The 14,117-nt window shown below is 37.8% G+C and overlaps 2 protein-coding genes across 2 annotated transcripts; one reads left to right on the top strand and one right to left on the bottom strand.

Annotated features, from left to right (window-relative positions):
- Window positions 1–3,991: 3,991 nt before the first annotated feature.
- Window positions 3,992–9,068, top strand: LOC105928582 (SPC25 component of NDC80 kinetochore complex). Its single transcript, XM_012865914.3, has 7 exons — window positions 3,992–4,194; window positions 4,776–4,942; window positions 6,267–6,332; window positions 6,511–6,657; window positions 6,752–6,877; window positions 8,280–8,378; window positions 8,494–9,068. The coding sequence occupies exons 2-7, from the start codon at window positions 4,792–4,794 to the stop codon at window positions 8,616–8,618; spliced, it is 714 nt and encodes a 237-aa protein (XP_012721368.2). The 5' UTR covers window positions 3,992–4,194; window positions 4,776–4,791; the 3' UTR covers window positions 8,619–9,068.
- Window positions 9,069–9,451: 383 nt separating this feature from the next.
- On the bottom strand, window positions 9,452–13,981 carry LOC105928583 (eukaryotic translation initiation factor 4E type 3). Its single transcript, XM_012865915.3, has 7 exons — window positions 13,637–13,981; window positions 12,822–12,894; window positions 12,628–12,722; window positions 12,111–12,171; window positions 11,901–11,967; window positions 10,383–10,538; window positions 9,452–10,277 (listed from the first exon to the last, which is right to left on the bottom strand). The coding sequence occupies exons 1-7, from the start codon at window positions 13,783–13,785 to the stop codon at window positions 10,231–10,233; spliced, it is 648 nt and encodes a 215-aa protein (XP_012721369.2). The 5' UTR covers window positions 13,786–13,981; the 3' UTR covers window positions 9,452–10,230.
- Window positions 13,982–14,117: the final 136 nt, after the last annotated feature.

Below are 14,117 nucleotides of genomic sequence, written 5' to 3'. Positions count from 1 at the left end.
TTGTGAAGTTTCTTCCAAATTAGTGGAGCATAAAAACGGAATGCTTCTTCCAAATAATGGCTTTGATTCTGGGTATGTGGAGTAGACTTAAACCAGATTACACAGCCCATCCAACAAAAACAAATATTATGTTGGTGCTAAGCCAATCAGTGAGAAGTACACTGCTAAAAAAGGGAAGTCGTTGAGAACACATAACATCTCAATTGGAAAAACAAATCATGGAACACAAATCTTGCTGGATGCCCATAGTGCCATGGAATGGGTAACTCGTCAGAAACAAAAGGATGCCACATTATTTGTTAAAAATGAAAATCAATAACTCACAGAAGGCTTAGTCCAAAGTTACAGAAAGTGAAAATAAAAAAACTGATATGGCAGGCTACTCCAGTTTTACTGAAATATCATTGTACCAACTGAAAATGGTACCATACTCAGTAGTTTTTACACCCCACAGGATTGTGTGCCTGACAGTGTCAGGAAATGCTCCTTATTAGATGATGGATGATGTCCTGGGGTATCTCCTCCCAGATCCTGACCAGGGCATGACTTAGCTCCCGAACAGTCTGAGGTGCAACCTGGTGGCATCAGATGGACCTAAACATGATTTCCCAGAGATGTTCCTTTGGATTTAGTTCAGGGGAGCATGTATGGCACCCTGACTGCCATAATTTATCCTGTATAGGTCTGTGTGTACCTCCATGGAAATGGCTCTCCTGACCAACACTGACCCACCACCAAACCGATCATGCTGAACAGTGATGCAGGTAGAATAAAGTTATGATCACAGCTTCTCTAGACCTTTCATGTCTGTCACATGACCTGAGAGTGAATCTGCTCTCATCTGTGTAAAGAACAAGGCGCCAGTGCCAAACCTGCCAGTTACAGTGTTTTCTCGCAAATGCCTGTCTGGCACCAGAGCCTGGTATAGGATATCAGTCAAGAAATCAGTTTTCGAATGGCTTGATTAGAAATATTCAAGCCAGTGACCTATGGGAGGACACTTTGTAGGGCGTTTGGAAGTATTTATCCTGCTCTTTCTAGCAACAGGTAGCAGATAACCGTCCTGCTAGTGGGTCAAATATCTGCCACCGCCTTGTACAGCCCTACTAGAGTAACTGCATGTGGCCTGGAATCTCCTCAATGTTCTGGAGACTGTGCTGGGAGACAAAGCAAACCTTCTTGCAATGGGGAGCATTGATGTGCCATCCTGGTGGAGTTGGAATGCCTGTGTAACCAGTGTAGGGTCCAAGTAACGCCTCAATGCCAGTAGTGACACTGACCCTGGTCAAATGCAAAATTACCGAAAAGCAGTCCAAACAAAATCAAGAGGGTAAACATGTTTGTGGCCTTGATTTGCAAAATCATTCCGGTTTTGGGGGATTGTCTCATTATCGCCCCTGTAGTCCACCTGTTGTTAATGCTATTAAGGAAGCCCAGGTTGCTTTTTTGTAAGGCATAATCTTGGAGACGTCTGTGCATGGTGACTCCCCCAAACTCTGGGATGGCCTTTGTTTCGCAACCCCCTCAATTCTTCAGTTATATCTGTTGCTTGTGGACTTTATTCTGCAACACTTTTTCTCTCATCTCAACTTTCCATGAAAATGCCTGGCTACAACACAATGTGAACAACCAGCTTCTTCACCAATTACCTTCTGTGTCTTACCTTCCTTGAGGGGTGTGTTAGTGACTGTCTGACGGACAACAGTCCAAATACATGACACTATGTGCATTATACTGTATATATAGCTGTTTTACTCTTAAATCAAATAACTAAAATAGAATAATTGAAATATAAGCTTCAATGATAATCTTATTTATTGAGATGCATCCTTGTAAATGGTAGGCATTTCTTTAACCACTGATCTGCAATTAAATTCTTAAACAAAAGTTTATCATGCTCAAACTTAGATCCACAAGTATGTATTTGCAAGGATTTGACCACAAGAGGGTGACATTATCAAGCAGCCACCATGAAAGATAATGTGCAAGATGAAATTTTACTTGGTTGTTGGAAACAAAACTTAACTTTGGCTTTTATTTAATCAGGAGGTGCAATACAGCTTTTATTTGTAAATGCTCGCATTGTGGGGAATGAAAGATCGTGTAGGATGCCAAAGGATGCAACACGGAGAAGATTACATTGTACATTCTGACCAAATTTACCTTCTGCCTTTTACCCAATACCCTTAAGGAGCAGTGAGCAGTTTACGGTGCACAGAGGTGCAGTCTGGGTTTAATGGTCTTGCTCAGCGACCCTATAGTGGCAGTCTGCAGCGTTCAAACCAAGTACTTGAAGCCTTCTCAGAATGTGAGCACTCTGCTTTGACCATTAGAACCCCACTTCCTAAAGGATGAGGTGGCCTACAATATCTGTTTGGCAAGAATCTGATTAAGCAGGACGGCGTTCAGATCTGCAATTGTTACTTGATCATATTAGATAGGGGCAAGATGTATTCGGGAGTTAGGAAAAGGTAGGTTTTTGTTAACCACAAGGGTGAAGGCAGGAGAGAACAGTTGATTTTACGAGGTTAAGAATTAGTCACACAGCTGAAAAAAATCTCTGCATTTAATTGGGTAGCATCAGCTGATTATTGTAGTTTTGGTCATAAGGAGGAAACTGTGGAGCACGCATTATTTAGGCATGAGAGGTATGAGAGGGAGGGGCTAAATATATTCAGAAGACTGAACAAGCAGAGAAATCTGTCAACAACAGAGATCCTGAGGTGTGGAGAAGAGAAGGGTAGGTGGAGAGTTTTTAAAAGTGATTGGGTTATTAATGGAATTTAAAATGTAGGCAAATGTGATTCTGTACACTCTAGTACACTCTGAGTACACCCCACATCACTCCATTAAGACCGTATGTTAAAATACAAACAAATGGATCAAAGAATATAGACCATTAGATAGGAGTAGCATACATTATTCCTGAGTTTGGAGTAAAGGTAGGGAAGAGGATAATTGATAATCCATAAGCATACACAGAAGAAATGGTTGGAATACAGCTATTCAGCTATTAAGCTTAATAGCTTGTTCAGATTCTAGTTCATCATCGCTTAGTATCAAACACAGTTGTTCAGAAAGCAGACTAGACAGCTTAGAAATACAACAGATAGTGTTTAGTATCAAAATGGTGGGATTAACTGTTATATTTGCATGGATATTGGCTCATCAAAGATTCTTTATTGTCACCGCATGTTATGGTGGTGAAGTTTCTTTTTGGCCACTCCAGATAAGAGTACACATAATAAAGACAAACAGGCAATGAACAAGGGTTGCAGTGTTGTTGTTCTTTTCTCATTATCCGTTCAAAAGACAAAAAAATTAATAAATAAAAAGTCAAAGAACATTTAAAAGTTTGTATGAACTAGTTGTTCTTCACGAGTCACAGATAACAGATGAGGTTTGTGCAACAATGATTTGAGGCTTCATTTACAGAAATGTATTGAGATAATAGTGTGCAGGTAGGCAATAATATTAAAGTAATTGTAATGTATGATGGGTCAGTAACAGTGGGGTGATTTTAAAGCAGAGCAAAAAGGCTGATAGTTTTATAGAATTCACCAGAGAACAGGAGGAACGAGGGAGCGATCGTATCAGAACACATTGTATCTCAGATTTGGTTAAACAGTATTTTACTCATAATAGGCAATTCTGACACAGGTATATATTGTGGAGAAGATTAAACTATAGAGTGTTATACTGCCAGAAATACAGAAATGCAAGAATTCAGTAGACTAACAGTTTTTCTAAAATAAAAGTAAGGTTAAATCCCGTAGAATTTTTCAAGATAAATTCAAAATCTCATAGCTTTGATAAATTATCTTAAACAGCCTCGTTTTTTTTCATATGACTTTGTTTCTTCCAGGCCACTCTCCATACCAGCTGGTGGCAGTAATAGGCACTTTTTGTTTTTTGCAAGCCGTCAAAAAGAAAAGAAAAAATATTTTGGAAAACGTCACTTCCGGCGTTCAGTAACCGCCCTCTGCAGACTTGTTCCACACTCCTTACTGGCTGGTTGCAGTAATGCGCCACGTCGTTGTTTGCCAACCGCCAATAAACCAAAGAAGAAGAAGAAAAAAAAGAAAAAGGAACCGCCCTCTGCGTACATACCGCGGACTTTTGAAAGTAAACATTGGTGTCATAGCGATAAATAAGTCAGACGGTCAATCCTTTCCGATTTACACTCGTTTACAGGTGAGTAATACATCAATATCCAGGCAAACTAGATGCTACAGTTTGAACAAATAGCCACAATGGCGTGATGTTACCCATTACGTTAGCATTACTGCTAACATATTAACATTGTCAGGTAAAGTGCTTTGAAAGTTGGCTATTATGCTAAAGTCACTATGAACTTACACATATTTAGTAATAGTGAGATGAGACCTCATGAAGCATTAAGCCAATTGGTTCAGGAATGGGTTCAGTTAACGAGGCTTCATTTGCACGTGAAACCATGTACTATTCGTCAGCAGTATAATACAAATGCCATAATGTTGCTAAAACCTGCAGTTATGGTATGACTTGCTATAATAAAACAAAAAAGTATTAACGTCTTTCAGCTTTTGGTTCATGGTAAATACAGACCTCAGATAATAAGTAGTCTATCCAGCTACTGGGAAAACTGGAATTTGTTATTTCATTCTTAATTAATTATTGAATAATTTAATTAATTGAAAATAAATCCGAAATACCATGAATCTCGGCTGGCTGACACCTGTGGGGTTTGGGGTATACAAGTGGATCAATGATCAGTAAATCTCCTGAAATTACAGATTGCAGTGGAGCATCATGATGTCCATTACCGACCCAAATATGAGCAACAGGTTTGCCAGTGCAATGGAGGAAATCCACAATAAACACCTTAAAGCATATGCAGACATAATTGACACAACTACAGAGTTGTCTCACAGTCACAGGCAGTTTGTGAAGTCTGCACTTGGTAAGTTTCATTTTTAATTAATCATCATGTATTTGTGAAACAAAGTATTTAAATATCTAAGATACACATTGATGTGGGAGTAACCACGTAGGTATTCAAGAAACAGTCTGAGGTGTTTCTTGAATACAATTTATAATTGTGTAGAAAACTGTGTAATTGGCTCTAATCACTGACTAGTATAGGGAAAAAAACTACAGTGAAAAGAAATTGGACTCTTTCATGTATTTAGTTTTCTAAAATATAATTTCTGGAAATAACCTGTTGTAAAGATCAGAGTGCGCCTCATGCACACTTTGCATTAAAGCAGTGGTTCTCAAATATTTTCTATTATGCCCCTCTTTGAAGAATGAAACAATTTCAGCCTAGCAAAATGAGTCAGAAACATAATTTTTATTGTTCTCTCTCTTAATGCATTGAAACCATCGCTCTGAAGATTACCCAGAATCAATGTTGCGTTTTAAAAGTTAGATAAATTCTAGAACAATGATTTCTAACAATGAGAATTTTTGAACATTGCAACAGTTTTATAAACTATATGATATTAACAGTCTAGAATAATATGAAGCCATTAATATTAAAGACAAAATTATTGTTAAGTTTTATACTCTTTCAGGAGTTTATTAATATGAATCAACAAATTTTCATAGCTATGTTACCAGTACAGGGAAGCTGTTGTGCTATGAATAATATAAACCGCTTTTGTATTTGATAACCCTAAATAAACCCTGATATACAGTATGAAACCTTTCGGTCACAAGTAATCCAAGTCAGTTAAATAACCTGGATTGGCATAGCAAACAATGTTTTTGAAGGCTTCATTCTTCTGAATAATATTATAAACCTATAAGGATGTATTTACAAATAACTGACTTCTAAAAATATTTTATGAAGTTTGGTATTTAACAGTTTTTTAAGCATGCAGATAATAAAAGGTGTTCGTATCTTTTATTGAAATATAAATTTTCCCTTGTTTCTGATAATGCTTGATTTTTGGAAACATAGGAAACCTGTTTTAACAATAACAATATTTGCAAAATCATTCCGGGTTTGGGGGATTAACAATTCCGGGTTTGAGACAATAACAATTTTATTTAGCTTTTTTTTGTAGTTTTGGATTCAAAAGCAAATGAAAGTGTTATTCGTAACGAAATTATTCAGTCTTAACCTTTAGTTTTACTAAAATCGAAATGTGTCCATAAACATGTTATTTGTTCTTGTATTTATTGGCTAAAATGGTAAGATATCGTCCACTATACCTTTAACTACAATGAATCTAAAGTTCACTGTTAATTTTTCTTATATTCTTACATTTTTCCGGGTGCAGATACGTGTTTGAGGAAATGTAAGGATGACGAGAAGCTGTTTGAGTCATTAGGTGAATTCAAAGGAGGTAAGTTTCTCTTCTAGGCCACAGCTGCTCGTGCATTAGACTGGTTTAAAAAAAAAGTGCAATACCAGGAAACATTGAGCATGCTCTCCTGATTTCTTGTTTCCACAGTTGTAGGAAAAGGAGACTGTATTTGAACACATCCTCAGTTTTTTTTGCATATTTTTGTTTGTCTCTGCAGACCTGGAGCAAAAACAAATGGCACTGAAGGAGAGACAGCGTGCCATACCAGAAACGATGTCTGAGGTTCAGCACAAGGAGATGCAGAAAGAGGACATCATACAGAAGATTCAGAAACTTAAAGAGGATCAAATGAAAAGAAAAGAGTGTAAGAGGTTTTTATTTTTTTTAAAACAATGAAATATCCCAGAAGTTAATTTGTGATTTTGCCTTTTAATGATCCCCTTCCCCACTCTTTTCAGTGATCAAGTCTCATAATAAAGCAAACAAAGAAAGACTGAGGAATCTCGAGAAAGCCAGTCACGTTTTCCAGGATCATTTGGGTCTGGAGATTCGAACGGTCATCTACAAGACACAGTTAGCCAAAGGTAAGTCAAGTAGACCATAAACCGAATAAGACCATCAACTGCTATGAGAGAGAACATTTCCATTTAAGTGGGTAAAACAATAAAAGCAGTTTGAAATAGACTTGAGCAAAAATCAAGTTAAACACCCACAGAATTTACAAGTTTACTTTGTAACATATACACTCCTATTGATCTGCCCTTTATAAGGTGACATATGGACAGCAAGCTGATATTAAAGCTATAGGTGGTAATCTTGTTCAGAAACACTGGGTAAAATCATCCATCCATCCTGAAAGTAGTCAATACATTATGTATTCGCAAAAATGAGGTTAAAAAAATTGATATCTGTGGGAACTGCAGGCTAGTAAAAACCAATCCCTCCCGTTCAGTACGAAGAGCAGGGATTTGTCATAATTTTGTTCCTGCTCTCACTGTCCTCCACCCCTCCAGTTCCAGGGGAACCAACATATCTATTGGTAGTCCCACATGCCAATCATTCTGACATGCTCACGTAACGCCAGTGTGCGTGCTCGTTCCTTCCTAGTTTCTGCTTGCTGGCTGCGCATGCGCACTTCTAGTGTTTACATATCCGGTTAGCTTAGCAGCTAGGTTAGTGGTTAGCTTAGCAGTAAGCCGTTCATTGTAGCGCCGCTGCTCTCATCGTATACTTTGAACATGGCTGAGAGTCGCAAGAAGCGAACGACGTTCATGAAAAGAAGAGGAAGGACTAAGTAGAAAGAAATAAGACCAGAGTGGATATGGGAGATTTTTTCATGCGATTCCCCTGAGGAGTGGAAGAGCGAGGTATGATGTTGTGACGCATATGCAGTTATTCAAAAAGGGACTTCGGGAACCTTCCGGAAAAATCGTCGACTCTAGCTTTAATAGGATGAATGGGCTGTGTTCCGGTAGCGCCTGCTATCTGCTCTTAGCAGATAGTATTCTTGAATCGGAGCTTCTGTACTTTTTTGTGTCTCTTCTCTGTCTTCTCAAACCCCCAGTCAGTCGTGGCAGATGGCCGTTCACACTGAGTCTGGTTCTACTGAAGGTTTCCTCCTATTAAAGAGGAGTTTTCCTCTCCACTGTCACTACATGCATGCACAGTATGAGGGATTGCTGCAAAGTCAGCGACAATACAGACGACTGTCCACTGTGGCTATGAGTGAATGCTGCTAGTATATGACTCGATGCCATCTGCGGGGTTTTCTTAGATAGGAAACTTTTTTGACCAAGCTGTTTGTATGATTTGATTGAATTGACTTTGTAAAGTGCCTCAAGATGACGTGTGTTGTGAACTGGTGCTATGTGAATAAAATTTAATTGAAATGGACAACTTTCTAAAGTCAACTTTGCGGATCGGGCAGACGCTTCTTAAATAAATATCAAATGTATAGTTTATTTTTCGTTTTGTTTTTTTTATTAGGTAAAAAGTTGCAGTTTATTTTCCGAAACATCAGTCTATCTGACCCAGACAGTGCTTGTGTCATCACAATGGGGATTAAAGAAAACGGATCTTATCAGAGTAAGTTACACACACATTTTATTTTTGATGTTGTATTTTTCTTTAAAAAAAAAAACCCTCATAGTTGATTCTTCTATTTAATCTACAGTAATAACAAAGTATTTAATTTTTACAGTTGTGTCCAGCAACCCAGTGCTTGAATGCTTGCCAACCTTGGAAAGCCGACTTCAGGAGACCAATAATTTATCTGCGTTCCTGGCAAATGTCAGAAAGGAGTTTATCTCTAAGGCTCGCCCTTGAGACTAAGGAAAAGGAAGCACGAGGACAGAATTTTGTGTTTTTATATTGTATTAAATTCTGTATTAAATTCAGCTTGTATTATTGCTTAAAATAGATCCTACACAATGTAGGAGTTTAACATTTTCAATTTGATAACTGAAATAAATGAATATTTCTTGTTTGCTAGTACTAACATACACCCGTGCTACTGTGTTGTAAAACATTGTTGTGACGTTACCACTCACAGTGGTCTTGTGAGCAATGTGGAGCTCTTGCTATTCACCACCAGGTGGAGTATGAGGTCACTGAGGTGCCTCTGGCCACACAATGTTTAATAGGAAATCCACATTGTTTAAAAACATGAAGAAACCACATTACCTTGATTTTACCCCCCCCCCCCCCATATGTTATGAATCACAGGTATAGATTATTTGTCTTATCTACTTTTTTTAATAAAAAATGAAAACTGCACCATCTTTGTCTAAATGAATACTCCACAGCTCTGCAGAGACAAATGGCATTTGCTGCACCAGATTGTAGGCTAAAAGAAAATGCAGTTTGTCAAAAACTACACAAGATTTGCAGTAGAAGTAACAAACTATCTTTGATCATTTTCATTAGTTTCATACACTTAAGGCCTGTCACAAAATTTATAAATCCTCCTGTGACATGGTTATCTCATCAAGTGTTCTTCGTTCATTTCACCTTGGACCAGTTTTATGGTCCAAGGAGACCAACTAAACTGCAGGAGTTACAAATTTGATCCAAACAGGGATCAATTAAAAACAGAAAACCACTCTGACAATAGCACTTTCAAGTACTACAAAAAAAAAGAAAGCCATGACAAGAACAAGCAAAGAGAGAGACTTTACCTTTTTATCAAAAAGTGACACAAAACTAAAGTGCATTTGATCTCCAGTATCACGCCACCACATAATCCTAGGACAGTTGGATGTCTTCCACACAAAAAAATTATATAAGGTGCGTGATTTAGAGCAAACGTGAAACCACAACAGATTAAAGTTAACTGCACATATTTCACAGGATTTAATCAAGGTGTTTTGTGCATTAAGTTTATTTTACTATAATAACGGCACACTCCTATCACAAATATCCTACGAAATTAAGATTTGAAAAAAAAAAAACAACGAGCAGTATCAAACCAAATAAAATGCTTCATGGTACACAAAGGTATGTAGAGACTATTTAGAAAATATAAACGTATTAATATGAAGCTGTATCACTAGTTTATTTGTTTAATGCAACTCGGCAGTTCCTGTGATTGCATTAAAAAGATCTAAGCTCAGTGAATGGCACATTGCATGTTAAATAGTATCAAACAATGACTGATTTGTTTTATATTTTATAAAACTTTACAGTACAAAAAAATGACATAGAAAAACATTCAAAGAGAAAATGAAATTGTAGTCTATTGTCTATTGAAATGTATTTGCCGTATTTTTTTTGAAGGTCTGTGATGTTCAGCTAAAAAGAAGTTCTATTGATTGAAAAAACAAACTTGAGCTAAATCGAGGTAATCAAGAGCAACTTCTAATCTTCCTGAGTGATCTTTGATAACTCTGCGAGGACAGAAGATTGTTGCAAAGCTTAAAACATCTAATGTGCAAAATATTTAGTGTCTTGTTCGGCCTCCTTCAAAAGCATGGTGCTCCTTGTGTGCTGAAAAGATAAAAAAAAAAAAAAATTAGAAAACATATGAGAACAAAGTCAGTGGAGTGCTCAAGATGTTCTATTAAGAAATAACAGTCGATAGAAGATACTCACGTTTATAAAAGACAGCTTTAAAAGGTGTCTGAGGGAGGAGCTCATAAATCTTTTCCAAGACCTTTGACCCTTCGGCGCAGGAAGCGTTCCCATTCCAGACCTGAACGATGTCTTCTCTGTCCCTTACACTGATGCTGACCCCGACTACTTCATCCTCTGGACACAGAAACGCACAGTAGGACAGACTGGTCATGTTGCACTTAGGACAATATCAACTGCCAAAGGTTCAACATGTTTCATGTAAAAGAGTAACCCCAGTTAAAAGAAAAGGTGATGCTTGTATAATAGATAGCCTTCTCTTCATTTAAACAAATATTTCTTTCCCAGACACTGAGTCCCACACTTTGTATTTGGACTGATTAAACAGTCATGTTCTGAGTTTTGCTGTGTAAAAACTATACCAATTTATCCATGAAGACAGATAAAACTAATCTGTTGTGTACTCTTTCAGTATGTTTTGTAAGCCCAGAAGTATTGATATTCAAGTTTTAACTTCAGATAGGATGCAGCTTAGGCTACGTTCACACTGCAGCCTGAAGTGACCCAATTCCGATTTTTTTTTTTTTGCCCATATGCGACCTGTATCTGATCTTTGTATGACAGTCTGAACGACACAGATCGGATTTTTGCAAATGCGACCCACTTGGATATGTGGTCCTGAATCCGATACGTATTTGATCTTTTCAAATGCGACCTGTGTCTGTACGGCGGGGTCGCATTCATCTGACCTGTACGTCACCGATACTCGACTAACATCACTATTCTGCGTCCTGCTATGCAGAAGCGGAAAGAAAGACGACACCCATAGCGGACTACAATGAGAAGAGCAGTCAATGGACGGAAAGCTCCTGTTAGAAAAATAAATTAATGACCGAAAAATGCGCGCCAGCATTATAATCCATGTTTACTTCGGCAAACACTGAGGACGTTTGCTACGTGTGACGTCATTGCGTCCTCCAGTGTGCATGCGGGACACTTCGGTTGAACGCGTTTAGTTCACACAGGAGATCACATAAAACAAGTCGCATATATTTGGAAATGTGAACGGACACGCAAAAAAATCCGATTTCACAAAAAAATTGGAATTGAGCATTAAGACCTGCAGTGTGAACGTAGCTTTAGTCTCTTTGGAAACTCCGTCCCCCACATTCATGGACCCCCTGGGAAAGATGCGCAAACCCTTTAACTCAGATTTTACTGAATTGGCATAATCCGTGACTAAAACATTTGGTGCAACTCTTCAACAATTAGCTATGGAGATTTTTTTTTTTTTTTTTAACCTGTGAGGTAAGTGGTAATTTATAAATAATAAACTGAATCTGACGAATCTGACCATGTTAACTGGATAAAGTCTATGTATGTATGTGTATATATAATCTCTCTCTCTCTCTATGTATGTATGTATATATATATATATATATATATATATATATATATATATAGCTGCTACAGTTGCACCATAAAATTCTGAACTAGGTCATTTTTTTACCATTGAATTAGATAGTCGTAGACATTTACCTGAGGCACAATAATCACTGAACTGTTCTCCAATAGTGGCTAATAGCAGCTCCTTCCACACAGAAGACTGTAAATACGAAGACAGATTTGGTTAACAGAGAAGTCAACTTGCTTTGTCAAGTAAATAGTTTCTGTATGTCATGCTGCTGCTCTGAAATAATTTCCCAATTCAGGGATCAATAAAGTACAAAAGAGTGTTATATAACTTACAGTACACTCTTTGGGTACTTTCATTTTCCAAACACCACCTTTAGCGTTGCTTTCTTCTTCCCTGTATGTAAACCAGAAGGAACATTACCAAATATTGTTATAAGCAAACACGTTAGAAATACAGGTGGACCAATTAACAAACTGAAACTGAAAGTTCAGTGGGATAAAACGGAGGAACTTTTCTGTATTCTGTTCAGGCTGCTATCCAACAAACTTACTGCCGCTTGCTCTCTTGCATCTTGAAAGAACCACAGACTTAAAAAAAAATGTTTTTTGTTTTTGTTTTTTAAACAGCTCCTGAAATCTCTGTGCTTCCTCTGAGTTAATTTTTAGATCTGTCACTGATACAGAAAACAGCTAACTTTGAGTCTTCTTCGCTCAGAGTAACATCTTCCATACTGAAGAGCGTTATCAGCCGAACCTGGTAGCTCCAAGGTATCCAACAACTCCGGTCCCCAGGCGTTTTCCTCTGTCCATCTTTAATTAGAACATGTTTGACCCTACCACCTGAACTCACCACAGCGGCTTCCTTTCTCCCCTCATCAGATGATAGCTACATCTTAAGGGCAAGCTGGAGACACTTGGTATGTTGTTGTAAACTCGCCAAAAGTTCTGTCATGTTGCCAAGGGGAAGAAAAAAAAGCTGGTTATGTTTATGATTATTTTAATTACACAACTGGTCTAGTTGGTGAAAATAGCCACGTTTCTTACCTGTACGGTCTCCACTGTGTAGATTTTCTTCAGGTTTGACTCGCACTCAGCTGCTGTTGTTCCTGGTAGAGATCTTCCCGAGAAAGACAAATTACAAGTATCAAGTATCTTTTATTATGAATTCCTTTTTTCTTTTTTTTTTTTTTTTTGCCTGTTACATTTATCAGATATGTCAATGCTGCCCTCTGTGCAGACAAACTGGAGCAGTGGTGGGGTGGGAGGGAATCAGATGACAAATAAGCCAGTCAACAGTAAACAAGACTGACCCCATTTAAACACAGCCCCCCCTCTGATGTGTACACATAGTGCTTGTTGCTTATGATTAACACTGATTACATAACATTACAATTTACTTTATATGTACACTTTTTTCTTTCCTATTAGCTAAAAAAAAGTTTGACCCACAAATCTTAATTTGCAGTTAGATTTTTTAAAGGAACAGAAACACCAGCAGTGAGTCAGCAAGTGCTTATGAAAGCGGACACTGCCCTATTTTATACTGATGTATTATATGTAGTCACTGGTACGGGACAGTCGTACAAATCAGGAACAAAACATTTAAAAATGAAAAAAATATTTTTGTCGTTACATTATTTTGTTTTATATATAAATTATTTGTTAATTTTCAGAATTATGTATTATATCACAAAACAATTTTTTCCCCCCAATTTTCTTTACCACCTTATAAATAACGCAATGGTTAATTCTTGGCCTGTTTTGTCTTTGTTCCTTGAAAGTGTCATTTAGCTCCACACAGTATCCTCACTTGTCATAGCAGTTTCATAACAGTGGGGAGAAAATAAATACTTTCTTACCTATCAAGCCAGAAGGTCCAGGGCGAATGTAAAGGCAGAATGTCATTTTCACAGTTCTGTGAAATCCTTCCTAAATCTCTGTCGTTGATGTGGCTGTTTTTCTCCAGGCTGGGTGGTGAGCTCAGCTGTAATGCTGCTGGCACTGCCATTATTAACTATGAAAACAAAACTACTTTGTCTTGGATAACTATCAGAGAGCAGGATTCCCGCGCAGGCGTTTCTTCGGCGTTATGGTTGTTTTATATATATAGATAGACAGATAGATTCCCTGGGTAAATTTATCCCAGACCAGCTGATGAGTCATTGGTTAGCAGTAAAAGAGACGCTCTCTTGATGGCCTGCCCACATCACACCAGAGCGATCTGGAAGTTTCTGTTACCAAAGCCGTGACATGCCCGAAAACGTAAATATAGTCGTTTTGCGAGGTGGGATCAAGCTGTTCTTGAAGCTATACGGATTTATTTTTAACCCCAAGTTGCAT

The sequence above is a fragment of the Fundulus heteroclitus genome, unplaced genomic scaffold (genome assembly GCF_011125445.2).
Source record: "Fundulus heteroclitus isolate FHET01 unplaced genomic scaffold, MU-UCD_Fhet_4.1 scaffold_115, whole genome shotgun sequence".
NCBI lineage: Eukaryota > Metazoa > Chordata > Actinopteri > Cyprinodontiformes > Fundulidae > Fundulus > Fundulus heteroclitus.
The sequence above is the reverse complement of the archived record's forward strand: the minus strand, read 5'-3'. Positions and strand labels throughout refer to the sequence as shown.

Excerpts from the sequence above, each read along its gene's own strand:
- LOC105928582 (XM_012865914.3), top strand. The coding sequence starts at position 4,792 with ATGATGTCCATTACCGACCCAAATATGAGCAACAGGTTTGCCAGTGCA. Across the intron at positions 4,943-6,266 it reads GTTTGTGAAGTCTGCACTTG|ATACGTGTTTGAGGAAATGT; the intron begins GTAAGTTTCATT and ends TTCCGGGTGCAG. Across the intron at positions 6,878-8,279 it reads CAAGACACAGTTAGCCAAAG|GTAAAAAGTTGCAGTTTATT; the intron begins GTAAGTCAAGTA and ends TTTTTTTATTAG.
- LOC105928583 (XM_012865915.3), bottom strand. The coding sequence starts at position 13,785 with ATGGCAGTGCCAGCAGCATTACAGCTGAGCTCACCACCCAGCCTGGAG. Across the intron at positions 12,723-12,821 it reads ACACAGTGGAGACCGTACAG|AACTTTTGGCGAGTTTACAA; the intron begins GTAAGAAACGTG and ends GCAACATGACAG. Across the intron at positions 10,539-11,900 it reads CAGTGATTATTGTGCCTCAG|AGGATGAAGTAGTCGGGGTC; the intron begins GTAAATGTCTAC and ends TTCTGTGTCCAG.